Source organism: Heloderma suspectum, chromosome 7 (assembly GCF_057233095.1).
Source record: "Heloderma suspectum isolate Gila_16-S chromosome 7, 16-S_ref, whole genome shotgun sequence".
NCBI lineage: Eukaryota > Metazoa > Chordata > Lepidosauria > Squamata > Helodermatidae > Heloderma > Heloderma suspectum.
This window is the reverse complement of record NC_139464.1, coordinates 62,329,690-62,351,765: the sequence shown is the minus strand read 5'-3', so window position 1 is coordinate 62,351,765 and position 22,076 is coordinate 62,329,690. Positions and strand designations below refer to the sequence as shown.

At 40.6% G+C, this 22,076-nt stretch overlaps 1 protein-coding gene across 1 annotated transcript in view; it reads left to right on the top strand.

Annotated features, from left to right (window-relative positions):
- The window catches only part of OTOGL (otogelin like), a 130,594-nt gene that overhangs the window by 16,882 nt on the left and 91,636 nt on the right, over nucleotides 1-22,076 (top strand). The window contains exons 8-22 of the mRNA XM_084810400.1: nucleotides 385-512; nucleotides 2,133-2,239; nucleotides 4,514-4,620; nucleotides 6,277-6,402; nucleotides 7,089-7,197; nucleotides 7,359-7,405; nucleotides 7,913-8,058; nucleotides 9,926-10,052; nucleotides 11,482-11,659; nucleotides 13,132-13,256; nucleotides 13,650-13,859; nucleotides 16,299-16,464; nucleotides 18,325-18,399; nucleotides 19,605-19,657; nucleotides 20,863-21,025. Of these exons, the coding sequence (XP_084666526.1) occupies nucleotides 2,223-2,239; nucleotides 4,514-4,620; nucleotides 6,277-6,402; nucleotides 7,089-7,197; nucleotides 7,359-7,405; nucleotides 7,913-8,058; nucleotides 9,926-10,052; nucleotides 11,482-11,659; nucleotides 13,132-13,256; nucleotides 13,650-13,859; nucleotides 16,299-16,464; nucleotides 18,325-18,399; nucleotides 19,605-19,657; nucleotides 20,863-21,025 (1,649 nt within the window). The 5' untranslated portion in view covers nucleotides 385-512; nucleotides 2,133-2,222. The remainder of the gene's footprint in view (nucleotides 1-384; nucleotides 513-2,132; nucleotides 2,240-4,513; nucleotides 4,621-6,276; nucleotides 6,403-7,088; nucleotides 7,198-7,358; nucleotides 7,406-7,912; nucleotides 8,059-9,925; nucleotides 10,053-11,481; nucleotides 11,660-13,131; nucleotides 13,257-13,649; nucleotides 13,860-16,298; nucleotides 16,465-18,324; nucleotides 18,400-19,604; nucleotides 19,658-20,862; nucleotides 21,026-22,076) is intronic.

The window sequence follows — 22,076 nt, the reverse complement described above, 5'->3', positions numbered from 1 at the left end:
CTTAACTGAAGTTAATAAATAAAAGAGCAACTGAATTTCCTGTTCATTACCAATTCCCTTCAAGTATTCTGTGCGCTAGTTTAATGTGTTTAAATACAGAACTGCCCCAAACATATAGAAAGATATAGATGGGTGGTTTCCAGTGGTTTATTGTGGCCTACCAGTATGCCATATGTTGCCTGATAGTGTGGGTTCAGGTCAAGAGTGGTTCCAGTCATGTATACTTTGAATACATCTTCTTAAGAGGGAGCCACAAAGTCCTTTTCATGACTGAAAAACATAGGGGTTACTTACTTGAGTAAGTGAATGAATACTGTGGTACTATGTTTACAATATGTTGGTGATGTGTCACTTCCTCTTGTGGAAAACTATGTTCTTCAATAGATGACTATAAAGAAGATATTGCTAAATTTGCAAACAGTTGGTCTGTGCAAACTCCAGATGATGCAACTTGTGTAGCTACTGCCTCTGATTTTCCTAGTCCCTGCAACATTGACACAGAATCTTATGAGGTAAGGTGGCTAGTTTGCTGTTTCATATAATGGCCTCTAGCAAATTTATTTTTATGAGCTTTCATTCTGAGAGCCATGAATGGAAGGAAGCACGTAGAAGAGGACTATCCTGCTCTTTGCTCCCCTCAATGATCCTCTTGAAAAGCTTATCTGGAGGGTCTGGGGAATTAACAGCATGGAATGGGGAGTGTGAGTAGGAGGGGTAGTTTGCCCCAAACTGGGGAGAGGAACCTTGCAGAGCATCCTACACTATTGAGGATGGTTCCTGACCCTCCAGAGAAACTTTTAAGAACATATTGAGAGCCTTGTTGGATTAGACCAAAGGCCTATCTTATCCACTGGCCAACCAGATGTCTTTGAGAGGCCCACAGGCAATACATGTGTCCAATAGCACTCTCCTACTCATGTTCCCCCGCAACAAGCATTCAGAGGCATACTGCCATCATGACTAGAAGCTATTGATAGTTTTATTTTCCATACATTTGTCCTGCCCTCTTTTAAAGCCATCCAACTTGGTGCCCATCACTACATTTTGTGGTAAAGAATTCCATAGTTTAACTATGCGCCACATGAAGAAGTACTTCCTTTTCTCTGTCCTGAATCTCCCACCATTTTGCTTCACTAGATGACTCAGAGTTCTAGTATTATGAAAGAGGAAGAAAAATATTTCCCTATCCACTTTCTCCACACTATGAATAATTTTATACACATCTATCATGCCCCTTCTTACTCACCTTTTTTCCCCTAAGCTGTAAAGCCCTAAATATTGTAACCTTTCCTTAAAGGGGATTTGCTCCAGCCCCTTGATCCTTTTGGTTGCCCTTTTTAGCGGGTGTGTGCAGGGGACTGCAGAGTGGGGAAGGGGAAGGGAAAGCTCCCTTTTGTCAGCTTCCTTCCACATGCAGTTCTAGGATCCAAGCTATGGAAAATGTCTGTTTGTCTACCTATCATCCATTTAGATGATGCTTTAACTCCTTCCCCACAATTGTATTATAAATAAAATACAATGAAATATTAGTAGCTACAAGGAAACAAATGTTTAAGAAGGACAATGTCATGATATCCATAAAAGCGTGTATGTTTTTATCCAGTTATCAGAGTTAATTTATTTAGATTTTAAGTTGCTGTTTTAGTCATAACATAGAGGGCTGCATCTGAATGAACCCTCATGTGGGAGAACACATGAACATTGGTAAGTAGGTTGGGCTAAGAAGGTTAAACTGATTATCAGTAGTTCAGGGGCAAATAATCCTTAAATATGTTTTTAGGAATGGAACGAAGCCAGAAGAGCAGTAGTTTTGACATGCTGACTTGCTAGTGTATACAGTGCGTTGTACTGGAACTTATTCCATTGTCAAATCAAACAACAATTTAATCTCAATTTTTGCTATCTTGTAGAACTGAGACCTCCTCAGGAAAATGTTCTCTGCTACTTTATTTCTCACTGGAACACATTTTGCCAAGTCAATGTTTTTGAGAAGGGACAACATTTGAAATGTAATTAACAATAATAGAAGGGTTACAGTGAAAACAGTACAGGCCTTAGGGAGGGTTATTAGGTCATGCCTGTTTAATGAAGTGTATATACATTAATAATCAATTGTATTCTTCTCTGCACAGAACATCTACTTCAAGTGCCAAATACTCTTACAGTTTCCTTTTCTAAGCTGCCACCAAAGCATAGATCCTTACCCCTATATTTCAAGCTGTATGAATGACCTTTGTAGGTAAGCTGAATATAAGCATTTTTTTTTTTGTCTTGCAGGGGTATTATATGCTTGCCGTTATTATTCCCTTGTCTTGTAAATGACTTCCTTAACAATATGGAACAGTTCAAAATGTCATTGTATTGTTAAGGTTAGTGACAATAAGAGATGGGGGAATTCCCTCCCGACTCATGTCAGATTAGCTTGGAAATGAGATGAACTTATTTATACCAAATCATCTATAACTCAGTTTATTGCCAACCCAATCCAAATTCACTAAACCTTCCTTTTTAAAATAGCCCCCAACAAAGCAGTGGGGAAACATCTTCGTTGCTTTGCTGGTGGACTGAGTTGAAGAGCTTCCTTTGGGAAAGCAGTGGTGGGGATAAAAGCCCACCTTCCATGGGGGACCCTTCAGTTAAATGGGTGACCCACAGGAGTTTTTGCTCCACAGTTCCGGTATTCTTGTGGGCAGCTCTTAAAAGTAGTCCAATAGCAAAACAGTGAAGAAAGCAATGAGGCTGCTCTGAAGAGCTGATCTTGAGAAAATTCAGACTGGAGGGCAAGATCCCCTCCTCCCCTTGGGCTCACTATCTCTCAGGTCCAGTTTTCCCAGGGTGAGTTCTTCAAAGGAAGATTACATTGAAGAGTCTTCTTCAGCCTGGTTTTAAGTTATGGGCTTCTAATGGCCACCTCTCCTTTGGGGGTAAGCATTACTGAGCCCCTAGAGCTCATTTCTGGTGCCGAGTCCAGCAATCTTCACAGGCATCTCTGTCCACAATAGCATCACTATTTGTTTTTCTGATTGGAAATTTGTAACAAGTTAGGATGGTATATTGAGAATTTGGGGATGTGTTTCTTGGATTTCATTAATTTGGGCTTGGGTTATTTATGAAAGAGAATTCTTGCTGTATGATTTAGTGAGGGAGCAGCTTGCGGTGATATCGTTTATGTATGCCAAGTCACTCATTCTTTTGAGACTCATTTAATTGGATTATGTGCAGTAAGATAAGGCGAGTCTGATGGGAACAAAAGAACATAATAGAGCTTGACATGGTGACTTTATAATAAGGGATTTGAAACTACCAGCATGCCTACCCTGTGATATATCATACAAAGTGTAAACAGTTGGAAGCTAGAACTTTTGTTGAAAAGTAGCAAATTTCATTTTAATGTGATCCTCATTGGCTTGGATCCTAATTTCTTTTCTGTGAACAGAACAGAGCTCCATTCATGGAGCAGGATTTTCCCTCTTCTCCAGCACCCCCTGATAATCTGCTCCTTAGAGCTAGGAGACCATCTGGCACAAAATAACATGTGGCACAGGGGGCTTCAGCAGCAGTGGGATATCACTGAAAATCAGATCCCAGCAAACATATAGATGCCTTATTATAGGCATTTTATGGGGTCTTAAACTTTCAGACCCAGAATTCATCCTTAAATAACTCCAGAATTAACTGTGGGATATGCTCTTCTATGACCCTGGGACTCTCTGACCCTGCTGCTTCTCTCCTCGTGGAGTCTAGCTGATATATGAGTGTCCTGCAGCAGCCATGTAAATGTCCCCCCACCCCATGCATGGCATCCCTTATTTGCACCTCTTTTCATCCGTGACAATCAGCTACAAGGAAAACAGAAGAAAATAAAATGGTTGCAGTACTATTGGTGCAACATCCCTTAGGCCAAAACACAACCCACTAGTGAGGTCATGAAGTGTTAGTTATAAACCACTGTTTTATAGCCACAGAGCAATTATTCTTAGGCTTTGAGGAGCATTATTCTGGCACAGTTGTCCTTGAAGATTACCAAATTTTCCGACCTTACAGCCACCTCATTCAAGAGTGCTTGAAAGAATTCCAAATTAAACTCAGCTGCTGCATTTATTTTTGTGGCTGTGGCCTTGTGAAACTATATACGCACGCAAGAGAAAACTGCATATGCAGCAGATGTTTTCTTAGTCGTATCCACTGTAGATGCTTGTGCTGCCAAACAGTACAGCTACTTATAAGTTTAAATTTTAACATTAAAACTGGAAAGTATATAGCCTCTTCTGCCTCTTCAGATAAGCCTCTACCTCTTAAGCATTTTCTTTATTTTCATTGTGGTTTCAGGATCACACTTTACTACTATAGAACACTAAACAAGGATTTAATTTGTGATCAAATAAAACTGCATTCTGGAGTTTGCTTTTCAAGTCACAATGATGAAAGAGTCAATATTGGATTTTTTCCTTTTGAAGTGATGATAACCCTATGCAGTTAGTTTAAAACATAAGGATTTATTTTACTATTTCAGAGAAGATGATGATCAAACTTACTGCCGAGCGGTGACAGAGTATGCTAGATCATGTTCACATGCAGGCTACCCAATACGTGATTGGAGAGATGACTTCCCAGCATGTAGTAAGTTTAGCTTAAGTTATTATTTTAATATTGGTCAACTGCTGGTCAGTGTCAGTGGTTCAATCTGTATTAAAAGTGCTTGTTTGACCACTCTGTTCTCAAACAGCATCTTTTGGGTACCACTGAACCATTTGCGCTGTGGTACCCAATTGTCTGCTATGACTGGCACGTTGTAACCATTCAAAATGGGAACAAGATTTTAACCAATAGCCTTCAAATGTTTTGGATTGTGTGACTACTTGGCTAGAACATCTCATGTAACAGAGATGATTCAAGATCACATCAAAGAAGACATGTAACGTCCATTGCATTTATTTAATTTTTTAAATATTAAATATTTATATATCAGCCTTCATTATAGTAGATTTTAGGGTGGTTTACATGAGATTATAAGCCTCTTTTTTTGGACATGATTCTGAATCCTCTAAATGTGCATTTCTGCTTCTCCAGATTCCTCTTACTATGCCTGCATTCAGACATCACAATAACCCATGCTGGCTTAATAAGCTACTCACAGTATCTTATTTTTTAAATAGTCCATGATGCTCCGCTACACGACCAGGCTAATAAGCTACTGTGCGTAGCTTATTAAGCTACTGTGCGTAGTTTGACTCCCCCCTGTCCTCCTACAGTCCTCATGATGACTCACCAAACAGCGAAAATCCAGAGTGCACCAAAAGGGGGGGATATGGTTATAAAACCTTGGGGGGGTTGCAGGATTGGGACCAAACGCCACACACAGCCTCTCCTCGTTGGGAGGCACCTGATCCACCATCAAAACCCTGCGCAATTACCCCAGAAGAGCAAAAATCCCAAGTGCAGCAAAAAGGGGGTGGGCATTATGACAAGCCTGTATACTAGCTATGGCTATGGTGTGTGTGCGTGTGTGCGCGTGTGCATTTTCACTTGATCGCTAAAGCGCTATAGCACTTTAGCGATCTATAGCCCTCAGCCCTGTATTCCAGCAATGATTCTAGGGCAAAAATGGGCTGAAGGCTATAGATCGCTAAAGCGCCATAGCGCTTTAGCAATCAAGTGGAAATGCACGTGCGCGCTCACACACACACATCCCATGGCTGGAATACAGGCTTGTCATTATTACAAGCCAATATATGTGTGCACATTTTCACTTGATCACTAAAGTGCTATAGCGCTTGGCCCAGCCTGTATTGCAATGAGCACAGCTGCAGTGGTTTTGACTGCTCTTGCTGCATAGCTCTGTGACTGGCCGAAATAACCCATGGTGACTGCAGATGACGTGATAACCCATGGTGGTTTAAATAAACCCTACTGCAGACCGTGGGTTATCTGTGTGGGTTATTTTGGTCGACTAAACCATCGTGGGTAAAAAAAAATTCCCGGCAGATGACATGATAACCCATAATGGGTTAAATAAAGCATTGTGGGTTAATTAACCCATCATTTGTGAGTGCACCTATGAGGACCTTACTCTTAAGTTTGATTTTAAGAATTTTAGACTTGAAATAAATGCTAAATTTTGTATATTAGTAATTAGTTATACATTAGTATTACTAGACTGAATTAACAGTAGTATGTATTAAAAGGTTAATAAATGGTCCATGTGTATTTTGCCTCATTAACCAAATGAAATGAACAGTAACTCAATAATGTTTTATTTAACTTGTTATATTTTAGCTGATAAGTGTGAAGATAGTTTTATTCACCGGGATTGTATTAGTTGTTGTCCACCAACCTGCACCTTTGAGAAAGATTGTCTTGGCAGTAACCTCCACTGCTTGGATGGATGCTACTGCCCAGATGGTAAGTACACTACTTTTTATTAATATTACCTTAGTGTTGAACTGCTCTGAAAACAAGAGAAGTGTCTTTAATTGGGGACACTATCCATTTGGCTTGGGTCCTCAGAAATCCCAAGGATTTCCTGGTTGCTTATACAGAAGTGCCTCTACACTTCTGTACATAGCCGGTATAAACTTCACGAAAGTACATTTCACAGGTTTGGGTCAATAAATCTTGGATAACTTGTAAAGGCTCTCCAAATATGTGAATGATAGAAATAGATATACAAGGAAACCATAGCGTTCGATAGCTTATTGTTTGCCCTGATCACAGCAGTTTTAATTTATAAAGGCACAACCCATGCATGCTTAGGCAGAAAAAAGTCCTCCAACTCCCAGCATTCCCCTCCCTCTTTAGTATAAATTTCCAATGCTCTTCCTGTCACAAACCTCAACGTGGTTAAGGATTATATCAGTACTGCTGTTAACTATGGTTAATATTAAACAGAGTTCCATCTTAACCAGGGTTTGAGAAAAGGTCTGTTGAAACTGTCAAATGTAGACAGGGCCTTATCAATGTCCCTCCTGCCCTTATGAAATTTATTTTAACTTCACAGTGAAAAACATCCTTGCTACATGGTGAATGACAAGTAAAAGCTATATTTTTCTATATGTTGTGATCTCATTAATGATATTTTTACAAACTAGGTCTCATACTGGACAATGGAACTTGTATTTCTGTGTCTGATTGCCCTTGCGTTTATCATGGGACAGCTTTCCCTGTAGGTTCAAAAATTGAACAAGAATGTAGTAACTGGTATGTAATCTTTGCTTCTATCATTGCTCTGCCTTGTGTCTGTCTATAGTTGCTTTATTTTAGAGCATTTGCCTTGTTATATTACCCTAGGGAGAGTGTCTAATTTTTTTGTAGTTGCATTTATATAGGAAATAATGTTTTCTCTTTTGTAATTTGTTTAGTATTTGTGTTGGTGGCATTTGGAATTGCACTGAACATGATTGTCCAGGTAATTGTTTTTCTTTAAAAGACCTGTGTGTGTGTAAGTTCACACACTTTCAAGTATAAGTTGAAATTTAGCTAAAAACTAATATATGCTAAATGTCCAACTACTAACAGTACAATCCTGTGCATGTTTACCAAGAAGTAAGTTCCACTGAGTTTAATGAGGCTTAATCCCAAGCATATATACACAGGATTATGACTTTAACTGCTTAAATCTAGCCATAAAAAAACAGCTGAACTAAGAAGGGCTTACAAGACTTCCAAATGATGCTCAGGTTCAGGAACTTGTGTGTGTTCAGAAGAAGTAAATTCAGCATTTAGGGCTATAGATAACTTAATTACATGTACCCATGCAGGAAGTTAGATATTATTAACATCTAGGCACACATTGGAACATTCGGAAGCTCACATTGCTGCACTGAAGTTACATTGCATTTGTTCTGATTGTTCGTTACTCTGTCATCTGGATTTCTGCACTACAGTTGTTCTGTTTATCTTTCTTCACCTTAAGCTGAATGTTCAATTGTTGGTGATTCCCATTTCACAACTTTTGATGGTCGCCATTATACGTTCCTTGGGATTTGTCAGTACATTCTGGTGAAAGGCACTGGAAAAGACAAATTCACAATCACTTTACAGAAAACTCCCTGTGGCCAGGTAAGGTCACACTTCAATTAAAATCCATGGTGATAAATAAATACCTACAGATTTTATGCAGCTGGAGCCAATAAATTAATTCAGAAGATTAGCAATAATAAATCACTCTTCCCTCCCCCCCTTAATATTGAGCGTCTATCTGATCATAACCTGGATTTTATTTCAGCTGTAAGGATTGCCCTTTTGTAAAACCAATTGCACCTTTTACTGAGATTAAGTCTGTAGAGCTTTTCATTCATGCATGATTACACAAGCATCTACATATTTGGTTACAGTCTGAGCAGGTGTCTTAGACAGATAAATGCTCTTGGTGACAGGGCTGAACTGGTTTGATATACTGCCAGCCAGATAAGAGGCATTTTGAAGCTGACTGAGATACTTATTTGATATTTTATAAGCTCTCTCATTTCTTGGAACAATAAATCTGAGAGCTCACAGGATAATAAAATATTAATGATAGGGCATTTCATCTGGTGGCTAGTTAAATCCAGAATATGTTAAAATTAACCTCTTCCTCTTACACATGAAGCCATTCTTTGATTTTTGGAGAATATTTACTTTTTACTTTGTTGACTGAAGTTACTGTATTCCAGTGGCAAAGGGAAATGCCCTTCATTTATCCTGAGAGGCATTTGATTAGAAAGTGAACTTCTTGTTGGTGGTATGCCTCAGCAATCTCCTCTAGCTCTCGTACTAAAGTAGTGGCTGGACTGGGGTTCAAATTCCCACCTAACCATGAAGCTCACTGTACCAGTCACTATCTCTCCTGGCCTAACCTACTTCACAGGGTTGCTGTGAGAAGAAAATGGCAGGGGTGGTGTGTCAAGGGCTCCTTGGAGGCCTCTCTCAGTCTAATCCAGTAGCCAAGTCCAGTCACAGACAAAGGGATTCTTTTCAAAGCTTTATTCCTCTTTTACAACTTAACAATTCTACTGTTAGCAGCTAGATATGAGCAGCAGACTACCTATGCCCTAAGTTGGAACAGTTGGTCCCCGTTTGAAAGGGAATCACTGGCAGACCCTGAACTTATGGGCTAGGGAGAGTCCCTCCCCTTTTCCCTTGGATCCTCTGGGCACAACCATTGTTTGCGCGCCAACCGGGGACTATGCCTCCTTTCCGCGCCCTCCATTTGGCACCGCTCCCTGTGTCGGCGTTGCGCGTCCAGCAAGTCTGCTTCCCGCGCCCTGTCACTCCCAGGACTCCTATCTAAGCTAGGAATGCCGGTGGGAGGAATCTCTGTCAGCTGTTGGCCCTGGGAAAGATGAGCGCACTCCTCTCCCAGGAGCGGCTCCTTTTCCTCAGAATCAGAACTACGCTGAGATTCTATGGGCTCAGTGTCCACCCTGACATGGTGGTGGTGAAGAACCTATTCCCCTGTTCCTTGGAGAAAGGCACAGTAAAAACGGAACGTGGATCAAAATGGAATGTAATACAGCAGGGGTGGGGAACCTCAGGCTGGAGGCAAAATCTAGCCTTCTGGGGTCCCAGTATGGCCCTTGGAGCTCCCCAGAAGGCCATACCACCTTCTCCTGGCCTCATCCCTTTCACCCAATTACCAATTGTTTGGAGGTTTCCTGGCTTTGGTGCAGTTTTTTCCTCATTCTAAAAGGCTGAAATGCCCCTCCTGTGGCTTAGTTACTGGCACTAAGAGTTTTAAGCTACAATATGCTGGTATTTTTTATATTTTTGGACCCGCTCTTTTTGCCTTTGGCCCCTCCCACCACTCCCATGCAGCCCCCAACAGCTTCGCCAAAACTGAATTTGGCCCTTGCACTGAACAGGGTTGTAAACTGTAATAGTTTACTAAAGTTTTGTCTTTATCTTTCCTTTTCACATGGGACTCAACTGCCTTCCTTGGTTCATCCAGAACCTTGACCATGACTGCATTCAGTCTATAACATTAGTTCTTGAAGATGACATAAGCAAGCAAGTGACTCTGAACCGGGGTGGTGAAGTTCGATATGGTTCTTCCAGCCAGGATTTTAATCTTAATGGTAAGATACTTGTCTCATACTTCCAGTGGGGTTTATATTGTTTCCTTCATGTTTCTAAGCACTTTTAATAGATTCTATAAGGACATTCTAACCCAACTGTATTTCTATGAAAACATACAAACATTTACACTGAAGTGTGTGAGTGTGTGTGTGTTCGTTCTCATCAAGGACAAAGGATAAGTTAAATAATACTTTTATAAAATGAACTAATATCACTTTATAGACAAATCAAGGTTTCTAGCTTCAGAAAGCTCTTCTTCAGTTTTGGAGCAGAGAAATGGGCTAAGTTAAATAATTGAAGGCATTGATAGATTGTCATACAGACTTCACTCATCATGTGAACTGAATTAGGTAGTTGGCCTGTGTCTCTGGAATTCTGTATGTGAAAGCAAAAGTGCATGAAATGAAGCAAGTTTTGTAGCCCCAAGCCCTATCTTGTTACAGTTAATTGATATATTATACTTTCGGCATTGAACAATTAGCATACAGATTTCACTCATCATGTGAACTGAATTAGGTAGCTGGCCCTCATCTCTGAGGTTCCTTATGTGAAAGGAAATGTACATGAAATGAGGCACCTTTTATAGGCTTCTGTTGTCACTGTTAATTGATATATTATGCTTTGGGCACCTTGTCAGGAGACTCCTCTGTGAAAGTATTTTAAACATCTTTCATTCTAGTATATGGTATATATAAATTAGCTGCAAGGGAATATTCTATTTAAAGTCTATGTCACTTGAGACTGGTTAATGACAGAACCCTCCTTTACAGCTGCTAACTCACTCTTCCCCAATTTCCCACTTCTTAGGATGTTCCAACAAGTTGCCACCATTTTCAGTTCTTTGGTGTTGTTAGTAAATGGGATAACAATTGCAAAGTTGCTGCATTCAAAAATGCTGTCTGTCTTTAACATTGATATCCATAATATATGCTGAAGATGTTGAGTGATGTAATAATTTGTGGATTGAAGTATGTGGAGTTTGAGGCTTACCATGTGTGAGTACCCCAGGAGAATGAGCAAAAATATGAACATGGAATTGCAATTCTCTCCATATAATTCAAAGATATATATGAGTTGGGTGCAGACTTGTCTTTTGAGTGGCAGTGTACCTTACATTCCTGGAAGGCTCCCACTGTACGAAGCAGGCAGAAGCAATGTTTGTTTATTTTCCCTTCCCCTGCAGTCCCCCACGCCACCTTCCGTGCTCTTCTGGGGGTCCCCCAACCCTGCAGAGGTCATGGGGCTGCAGAAGGAAGGAAGAATTGGTGAAAAGCACCTCTACTCATTCCTCCAGTTGGAATGTCCCACAGGATCTCTCTCTCTCTCTCTCTCTCTCTCTTTCACACACACACACACAACACACGGTCGTACAGCTCTGGACAACTATTTGATTTTTGTTTGTGTATTTCTTCCTCCTGTTATGCGTAGGATACGTTGAAGTGCAGAACTTGTCTTCATTGTTTGTACAGCTGAAAACTAAGTTTGGTTTAAGAATCCAGTTCGCTAAAGATGGTGAGAGAGTGTATATTGAACTCACTACTGGTTGGAAGAAAAGAACTTTGGGTCTATGTGGAACCTATAATGGAAATTTGAGAGATGATTTTCTGTAAGTTTGGTTTATACAATTACTTCATTATTCATTTGTTTAGCTTTCTACTCAACTCATATGTAACATTTGGGTAATTATGTGTATTAAAGCTGATAATAAAATAAGCACTAAGATATCGAATGCAGTACTATACCTTATTGGCTAAATTTAGCCACTCCTGTGGCCCAAATGATAAGACAGTAGTGTTTTCCTGGAGAATGCTTATGCTTTGCTTGGCTAGTCTTCCAAATTCTATGCCCTTTTCACAAGGTCTTCACATATGGTGGTTGCCAGCATGAAGATGCTGTCAGGTGATCCCCAAATGGACCGCAGAACAAAAGGGAAGAGGCATAACCCTGAGCAAAACTAACAGTTTGAAGTGTTCTCAGGACACTATGAGCCAATGCTCAAATTTTAGATTATTTTTAAGCCCTGAATAATATTTTCAGGAGTGAAAATGTTTTCGGGGACATGAGTGTTTTATGTGTACACTCTGAAACATATAGACCGACCATATGTGGCACTAGACCACCAGTATATCCTGCCTATGACAGAAAATTCACTAAAAGCTGTTGAAGATTTTCTTTTATCTTCTAAATAGTAAGCCTTCTCTACGAAGTACTGGGAAGGAATTGTAGTCCTTGTGCTAAGCGCACTACAGAATCAGCCTCCATCCAAATGTGGACTTCTTGTTTATAATGAGCTATGATTGCATCTATTATGGCGTGTGCTAGGCATATTTTACAATTTCCAATCTCCCAGGTCATAGTTGGCTGTTTTTTTTCCCCCATGTGGTAAAAAAAGCAGTAGAGATGTTTCCACAAGGAGTACTTAAAATACTGTGTACATGCATATGGTAGCAGTGGGAAAAGTCTGACAGCAACCAGTAATGTGTGCCAAGATCCAACTTTCGGAATGCCACAGCATATGTTGCTTTGTGTGGATTTGCAGTGGCATATCAAAGCTAAATTCTGTCTGTGGCAGCAGATGCACATAATTAGCTTGCTACAGGCTGACAACAAATGCATGCAGGCTTTCCCAGAGCTTTACCTGCACCTATCATGCAGACAGTGACCATGTAAATGAGCCCTGGTTACGGTACTATTTCTCTAGTCCTGAGAGTAACAGCATGGGTCTGTTGGATTTTTGATGTACTGACTCAGTTCATTGATTCCTGCAAGTCATATGGCAACTGTGCTAATAGCTGGGTGATGCCCACTAGTCCAGATAACAGACTGAGAGCGTGGTCGGCACATGTGACACAGGACACTTGGAGAAATATCAGGTAAAGCTCCACAGTTCGGTATCTCCTTTCTCTGTTCCCACAGTTCCAGTGTAGCACAAAAATCTGGAGCTGGTAACACAGCCATTTCCCATATAGACATATTCTAGAAGACGCTGGAATACATAAGCAGAGTATTCCCAGTGACAGGCATTTTCTCTTGGGTAGTCTGATTCTTATGTTTAATCATGCTCATTTCCCACCTCAGTTCTCCAGCAGGAATGATTGAAGGAACTCCGCAGCTTCATGCCAATGCATGGAAGGTTTCATCAGCATGTCATGTGCCCATCAACATTCCCGTGGTTGATCCTTGTAACATTAACCAACAAAATGGTACACTTTTACTTTGGAAATAGATTTAGATTTATCCATAATATCCTTATTAGACCACAGTTCTTTTCTGGTGTATGTACTTTATTGATACCTACATACTGGAGCTTAGATCTGTCCTTTAGTCTTGGAATAATCTTTTTGGTAAAGGTCAATCTCTCTCCTGTTTGTTTAAATTCCATTGATTTAAATGGCCATTAAATACACATTACTTTCTTTGGATTGTGCTTATTGAGGCCAGTAGGATGAGTTCTATGCCCTTATATTTGCATGCATTATGTTTTGACCAGCCTGAAATTTTGGTGTGGTATATATTATCAGTCTTTCCTATTTATGTTTGATTGAGTGCTTTAATAGCATTAGCATTACTATAAGCCAAATGTCACTTTTCCTTAGTTGGGTATGCAGCCCAGTGTGATCTCATCAATCAAGAACTTTTTGCTCCATGTCATGTCTACATCAGTCCAGGATTATACTACCAGCTGTGCCGCTTTGATGCCTGCAAATGTGGGAGCAGCTGTTTGTGCAATGCACTTGCACACTACACCTATGTATGCAGCAAGCATGGAATTGCTATTGACTTCAGATCTCATGTGTCATACTGTGGTAAGTTACTGAATGCAGAAGTGGTTTTCCAAAAATTCAATGTTATTAGGATGTATCCATTCTTCAAAACAAAAATTCAGACTCTGCTTGTTCCCAAATCTGCCTGAATTAGTAATACCCTTGCTGAACATTAAACCTGTCTTTAAATGTCTGAATTCCTCCTTGATTAAGCCAGTAAGCTGGTACTACACTGGACCTGGAATTTACCAGCCACTGTGTGTATACTGAGAGGCAAGTGCTTTAAGATATCATGAAACCAAATCAATCTACCTCTATGTTTAGGAGGAAGAAACAAATGGGCTGGGTTTTAGTTGTTTGAAATGGCCTTCTGTCATTTTCTCTTAAAATGTAGAGCCTTGCTATTTGCTGATTAAGCTGCGCACATATATATATATATATATATATGTGTGTGTGTGTGTGTGTGTGTGTATATATATATATATATATTTCAAATCAATATAGAGCTAATTTACTGTATGGAGAGCTAAATTATCAGGGGATCTAACAACATTCATATGAGCAAATGCTAGCTTACGTGTTTGCACACCTGACAGAGGAGGAAGAATAAAGACAGTGGTCATCAACCTTGGGAATTTCTATTTAAAACCCTGCTGACCTATAGACACTATGGCTGATTCACACATAATAACAATCCAGGATTTTTAAAAAGCCTCACATGTTGTAAATGACCAAGCATGTTAGTTCATGCTGCTTGATCACTCCCACTGAGCAGCTAAACAACACCAGGATGCCCCATCCCTGTTTCATGTGATGTCTGAACCTAGAATTCTGGCTTGTCTCTCCCCTGACAAGCCAGAGACAAACCAGGGTTCCAGGTTCAGATATTACACTAAACAACCTTAGATGCTCCCACTGGCAGGAGGAGCCAAGTAGGAGCAAGCGAGAGGCATGATCTAGCATGCTGGTTCATTCACAACAACCCAGGGTTTTAAAAAAACCCACCTTGGATTGTCATTATGTGCAAACTGAGCCTCTGAGTGAGTTTGGATGCTTGTCAGCTTCAGTTCCACACCTATAAAATGAAAGTAAAACTGATGTACATTAAGGATTTCCAAGGTTTGTTGTGAGAGAAGCAAAGTTGAGATTATAGTGCAGCTTTCACATTATAAATAATTATTGCTAATCAGACTATACAGTTCTTAACCCACTTTGAACTGCTTCATGCAGTCCTTTGAATGTTCCTGTCTACAAGATGCATGCAGACAAGCTCCTTTATGAATGGCACATGCATATATCAAGTGCATGGTTTGCTGGCAAAGCGCACAGATAGATGAATTAAAGACTCTCGGTCCTTCTAGGGCAGGGATCGTGTTCTGTGTTCTGTGCACTGTCCTGGTGCACTGTTGGTGCTAAACTAAGGTTAAGCAGTTGGAGCTGAAGAATCTACCTCCTTGAAATGGGCTCTTTCTGGAAGTGTTTGAAGTCAAGGAAAAATAAGTTTTCTTTTTAAAATTATTGTAGTTTCCCCTCACTTTCATGAATTAATTGCTCCTTTTCACTTTAAGTATACCAATATATTTTAAACAGGAACATCCATCTCTGATTTAAGATTCCACAGGAGAAAGGGATTTCTCCCTCACTTTGGGCCTATTCACGGATTACTTGACACTCTGAGCTGTAACTAGGGTGGGTTATGGAACAAGTTGCCCTCAGATGCTCTTTTACCTGCCCCTCCCCCAGTTGCTCCATTGCAGGGAGAAGTGGGCAGCTGTAAAGGGAGATCCTCTGTCTCTCTTCCTTAACTTTAGTCTTATTTCTTCTTTTATTTCCCTCTTTATAAACTCCTCATCCTTTTCTTTCTTTACTACAGGTATATTTACAGGAAATTATGGGTGTGCATTGGATTCGACAAAGCCCAAGCCATATCAGGGCCCTTTCGACAGTTCCTGGTGCTTCCTGAGGTGAAGTGAGCTTCCCTCCAGAGTAACCAGAACTGAAGCTGGACCCTGCATGAGGTCTCATTTATGATTTGGGCTTCAGAAAGGCAGATAGTGTGTTTTCAAAAATATTGTCTTTTGCTTCGCTTCTCTGGATGTTGATGAGGGCGGGGGAGGGAGGAGAGTGACTGACAGCTTCACCTTCTAACCATAGAGCACATTTTACCAGGAGTTCTTCAATCACTGTGGTTTCAGAGAGGGCAAGGATGGGATTGGGAGATGGCCACCCTTCCAACGCTGCCAGTCTTCGCTATGAAAAACCCTTAAACTGGTTTCCAATTATCATAACTCCTGAGACACTGCACCTATCCTTCTGAAACTGCATGTTTCTTGCTGGGAGACACTTCTATGATGTGTGCCGTCTTCATATAAATTGCCCCCCAAACACAGGCCATTTTGTTTCAGGGGACTAAATGCATCTTGATGGCTGGGCATGTATTTCATTTTTTGACATACAATCAACTATGTTGTGTCTCCATAGCGTTAGTGTGCAGAAGTGGTATGCTGTATCACCCGTGCACTTCTTTCTGTGAGCATTCCTGTTCTTCCCTTTCTGTTCTGGATGATTGTGATAATGATTGTGCTGAAGGATGTAATTGCCCTGATGGAAAATACTTTGAAGAATCTATCAACTTTTGTGTGCCAATGTAAGCAGCTACGTTAAATTCATTTTTTAACTGCAGTGGGTTTTTCAAAAATATATCTCAGCTCTAGTGTTCAGGATATTGTTCCTTATTTTTTATCATTGTTATTAAAATCATAGAGCTAGACCCCTTGGCAGTAGCATCTGCCCACCAGCTGTCCGTAGTTTGGCTGATGCGAAAGCAATCAGCAATCAGGAGGCTCAGGTGTCAGCTGTGAGCTGGACAGTGCTGTACCAACTCCATCTGATACGGCAGCTGTGCCCCTACCTTCCCAACCATCTGCTCCCATCGGTAGTACATGCCCTGGTCTCCTCTCGTTTAGACTACTGGTAAAACACTGAACTGCAGACTGGAAGGTCGGCAGGTCAGCAGTTCGAGACCTGGGTGCCGCGTGATGGAGTGAGCTCCTGTCTTCAGTCCCAGCTCCTGCCAACCTAGCAGTTCGAAAGCAAGAAATTGCAAGTAGTTAAATAGGTACTGCCTCGGCGGGAAAGGTAACAGCGTTCCGTGCACCTCGGTGTTCAGTCATGCCGGCCACACGACCACGGAAGCGTCTTCGGACAGCGCTGGCTCTTCGGCTTAGAAACGGGGATGAGCACCGCACCCTAGAGGCGGACACGACTGGCTGGGGACACCTTTTTATGCCATAACTAAACAGCAGGGACACCTTAGTAAAACATCTGAAGAGTCATTTGTGAGTCAAACTGCCTGGTGGCTCAGAAGGCTGGAGAAGTCTCCAACACCAATAGCAAATGTGGGAAAATCCTTCCGCAAATATGGTGCTCAGTCAGGTTCTGAGTATGAATAAAAACTGTCCTCTGAGGCTTCCTAGAGGGAAATTTACAGGGGGGCCAAAAGGCACACCACTCAGCATCTTAGAGACGTCTAAAGATCTTTTGGTGCCTAAGACAGAAAATCCATGTATCTTTTCTCCAGATTGGTAAAAATATAATTAAGAACATAAGACGAGCAAGGGTCTATCTACTCCAGCATTCTTTTCACATAATGGCCAACCAGCTGTCGACTGGAAACTCACGAGGAGGACACAAGTGCAACAGCACTTGGCACTTCTTTATATTTGTTATTTATTATTATGTTTATATCTCACCTTTTTCCTATTGCAAGGAACTCAAAGCAGCTTCCATGGTCCTCCCCCTGTCCATTTTATCCTCACAACAGCCCTGTGAGGTAAGTTAGGGTGAGAATCAGTGACTGGCCCAAAGTCACCCAGTGAGCTTCATGGCCGAGTGGGGCCTAGAACACAGATCTCCCCAGTCCAGTCCAGCGCTCTAATCACTACACCACACTTTGCTGCCCTTTAGGTGTAAGGTGAAATCTTTCTTCAGAGACTTGCCACCTCATCGTTGCTTATTGGCAGGGTCAGTCATGCCCAAGGGGAAGATTCCTTCCCAAAGTTATACCCGTTTTTAATAACATTAATAACAGTATTTTTTTTTAAATCATTACGATGGCTGACAGATTGCCAACCGTGCAGTTCATTCTAATACCAGTGATGCTGATAAACTGTCTGTGAATTGAAAGAAAACTTCCTTTTCTAAGATCTACACACATTAACACTTCAAATATTATCTAGTTCTAAAATTAAGCAACGTCTTATCTGGGATCAAGTGCACTGTAAATATTAAGGCACAAGTCAGTCATGTTTTCAAAGGATATGTCTTTGATATCCTATCATAATTAGGTTATGATAAAAAAATACCCTTGTGTCAGCTTCCTTATTATGTCTGAATTCATAAACTTTTTTATTATATCTCAATTCATATTTTTTGTCAACCGCCCAGAGTGCTTCAGCAATTGGGCAGTAATAAGAAATGTAATAAATAAATAAACTTCTTTTATCAGGGCTAGTTGCCGATGTTATTATAAAGGCAGAAGTTTTCAGCCTGGGGAAATTCTGCCCACACCATCAGGCTCATGGTAAGTTGCACTATTAAGAGTTTCATCTTTTATTCATTATATATGGTATCATTGAATCTGCAGGTTGACTTTTGTACATATCATTTTGGATCTGCACCTCTCAGTGTAAGATCAGTTGCTTCTGGAGCTGTTTTAATTTTATCTAAAGTTTGGTATGCTTTAGTATGCTTTCGCAAATTAGGTTTGCATGCTCCTTGCTGATTTTGTGAACTTTCTTTTTGAGTAAACCTGCGACATATTATGGAATAATACACATGATTCATTAATAAATTTTGAACTACTTTACTTGCTGGATGTATTGAGGGCCGATTCACATGAACCCTTCCCTTCTGATGGTGTCACTGTATGGGGGTGACTGTATGGGGGTGATTGTATGGCTCCTCTGTCATCTACAGGGGCAGGAATCTGGCTTACGTTTCTGATGGAAATGTGGACTCACTGTGGTATGCCAAATTCTACATAGGTTATGTGTATGCCAGTTTGGAAGATCACTACCCGACGGAACACAGGAAGCTGCCGTATACCGAGTCAGACCTTTGTTCCACCAAGCCCAGTACTGTCAACACTTACTGGCAGTGGCTCTCCAGAGTTTCAGGCAGGATTTTTTTCAGCCCTACCTGGAGATGCTGGGGATCGAACTTGGGACCTTCCGCATGCAAAGTATATGCTCTGTCACACTGAGCTGCAGCCCCTTATGGGATTGTGGCTGCCTTGGGCCTAGTCGTGACAATACAGCAGGAGATGGAAAGGGGAATATTCTTGATGCCATCTTGAAAAGGCCGGGTTCGTGTCCTGACATATCAGCAAAGCATAGCAAATATTTCAATATCCACCCCCTTTGCAAATCAGCCCAGTGAACATAAATAAAAATATAGATGGATAAATAGAAACAGCCATCTGAACTGGCCCTGAGTCAAAGGGCAACTGAATCGTATGTCTCAATACAAATTAGCTGAACCTGCAGAACCAGGATTAAATAAAACTTTTAAAAAGCATAATGTTTTTGATGCTTAGAATGTAATGATTATTACATCTCTATGTTGTATTGCTGTTAGTTGCATTATTTAAAAACACAGTAACGTTTCAAAAATTTCTATGTGATGAACAATTACTATTTTTGCCATTTAAATTAGGGGCGTATTTCTCTCTCTCTCTCTCTCTCTCTCTCTCTCTTAAAATGTGTCTTTTTTCTGTCCGTTGACTAGCCAGTGTCTCAATGGAACCATGAGATGTACTGAAGTTGCTGCAATTCCTGCAGGTAATTCCCTTTATTACTTAAGAAGAGGAGATCTCAAATACATTTTAGTCATCTTTCTTGTACATTCAGGGAAGGCTGTTGGGTTTGAGCCTAGATTCAAATCTCTGCTCACCTATGAATTTTCCAGGTGGTTTTGAGCAGTCATTCTTTTTCAGCATCATTCCCATTTCTCCTTAGATCGAGGAACATAAATCATATATCCAAAGGGACAAATTTAATTATATTTGTATGGAACTAGCTAGAATATTAGTTTTTGCTCAGCACCTTTGAGATGTTGGTCATTTTTTTAAATCCCTGCCCCAAGTGCAATTGAATTTCAAGTAGTAAGCTTAACACTGCAGCCTTAGGACGCATTCCTATGAGATTGACACCCGATGGACAGGAGGAACGGTGGAGGCTTTTGCAGTCTCACTGTCCTCCTTTGCAATGATTTTTGCTAGATGGGCCTCTGTGCCTGTCTAGGTATGGTGCCCTGCTGGAGGCCTAAGAGACCGTTGGATCCTTGGCCTCTCCTCTCCCCTCCATGGCACGCCCACCAGCATGTGGTGGCTGGGAGGAGCTGGAGGGCCGCGAGCTCTGTTTAGGGGCCATAAGATTGTTCTGTAAGGGTGGATTTGCACAGTTAAATTCATCTGTACAGATGTAACACTTTCCAAAAACTTGGGTCCCAAGAACGAACTCTCAGTGGTTGCCAAGGAAATGTAAAATTTATTCTATTAACCTCAAATATTTTGCAAGGTATAGTTTATATTACTTTAGCAATTTACAAATAATATTGTGGCTGACGTGATCAGAGAAAGATTCATCAACAATTCAACATGTTTAAGAAATTAATTGATGCCTGCAACTCCCGCATGAAAAATGTAAAGTTTGCCACATAAGAAGCTTTTTGATCAGAGCTCCTTTAAAGGTTAACATAACAAATATCAGTATTCATGTCTGATTTGTAAAGTTCTGACACTCATGAATGCTTTCAAACTGTATTAATCTGCAGTGCAAACTAAAACAGCTGAAGGATTTTAATCACTTAAAAGTATAAATAAAGTATTATATTGTAGTTAGCAGAATATCCTATTGATATTTTTCATATTGTTGAAAAAATATGGCATGGACCAGCAAAGATAAGCACTTGAGTGAGTCCAAATGAACTCAAGGGAGAGTTAAGCATATGGTGATCTCATGTAGTTTGCATTTTGTTTTTGCAGTTCACACATGCCCTGAAGAAAAGATCTACTATGACTGCCAATCTCATGTGACTGGCTTGCCACCTGCTGGAGTAAACTGTGAGCTATCTTGTGCAAACCTTGCCATGAACTTCACCTGTGTTCCATCTCCACCGTGTGTGAGTGGTTGCATTTGTCCCCCTGGGTAAGTGCTTCCAAGAGCTAGAGCATCAGACTAGGAAATTGTATTTGTGGATTTGATTTTTAAAAATTTCTCTGGATAATATTGTTATCCAATATTATCTCTCAATAATATTGTGTGGTGAGAAATTTCAGGGACCAGATTTATAGGTTTTCATTGACTGATACAAATCCATCCATGTATCCCATGTCTGCACCATTTTTGGAGTCTGTTTAAATGTTATCTTTTATGTCTTGTGGGTTTTCCCTTCATCATTAACTGAGACTTTCCCCTACTGTATTACATAGAGCAAGCTTGGAGCACTCATGATGCCCTTTAAAAATAACAAAAAAGCCTAGAACATCAAGATCTTTTTTTTAAAAAAACAACAACTTAGTTCTTTGGAGGTTGTGCACGAACCCTATCTAGACTTGGAACTCACATATTTCTCCTTTGAAAACAAAATTGGAAAAGCACTTTGTGGCAATGTGCTGGATTGTAGCTAAAATTAATATCATGCTAAGACTAGAATACAGGGCTTAGTTTTGCTTTTTTTGTCATTTGGAAAGGCCGGACTACACATGGACAAACAAGTGAATGCAGCTATATCAAATCTTCCTTTTTAAAAATTACATTTAAGTTTAAGTATTGTTATATAATAAATCCCAAACCTACAGTCTCTGCAGCATCAGGTAAGTCATACAATTCATGATTTCAGGGTCAAACTAGACCCAACACTGGAGCTCTGTAAGCTGTTCTCCTGGCTGTTTACAATTCTTTTAGGAGAAGCCAGGGTTTGTGGTACTGGCGGAAGGCAGGTTTAAGACACAATTCTATGAGATTGATGCCCACTTAATGGAGGGCTCTGTTGTTGGAGTCCTCCGTCCATCCTAAGCCCTGCCAGCAAGGGCCTGGCAGGGCAGGAAGAATGACAGAGGCTTTGACAGCTTTGCTGCCCTCCTTTACCGTAGTGATTGCTAGACAGGCCTCTAAGCTAGTCTGGCTGCCATGCACTGCTGGGTCAGAGCCTGAAAGACTTTTGAATCTGGTTGTTCCTCAGCCTCTTCTCTCACTG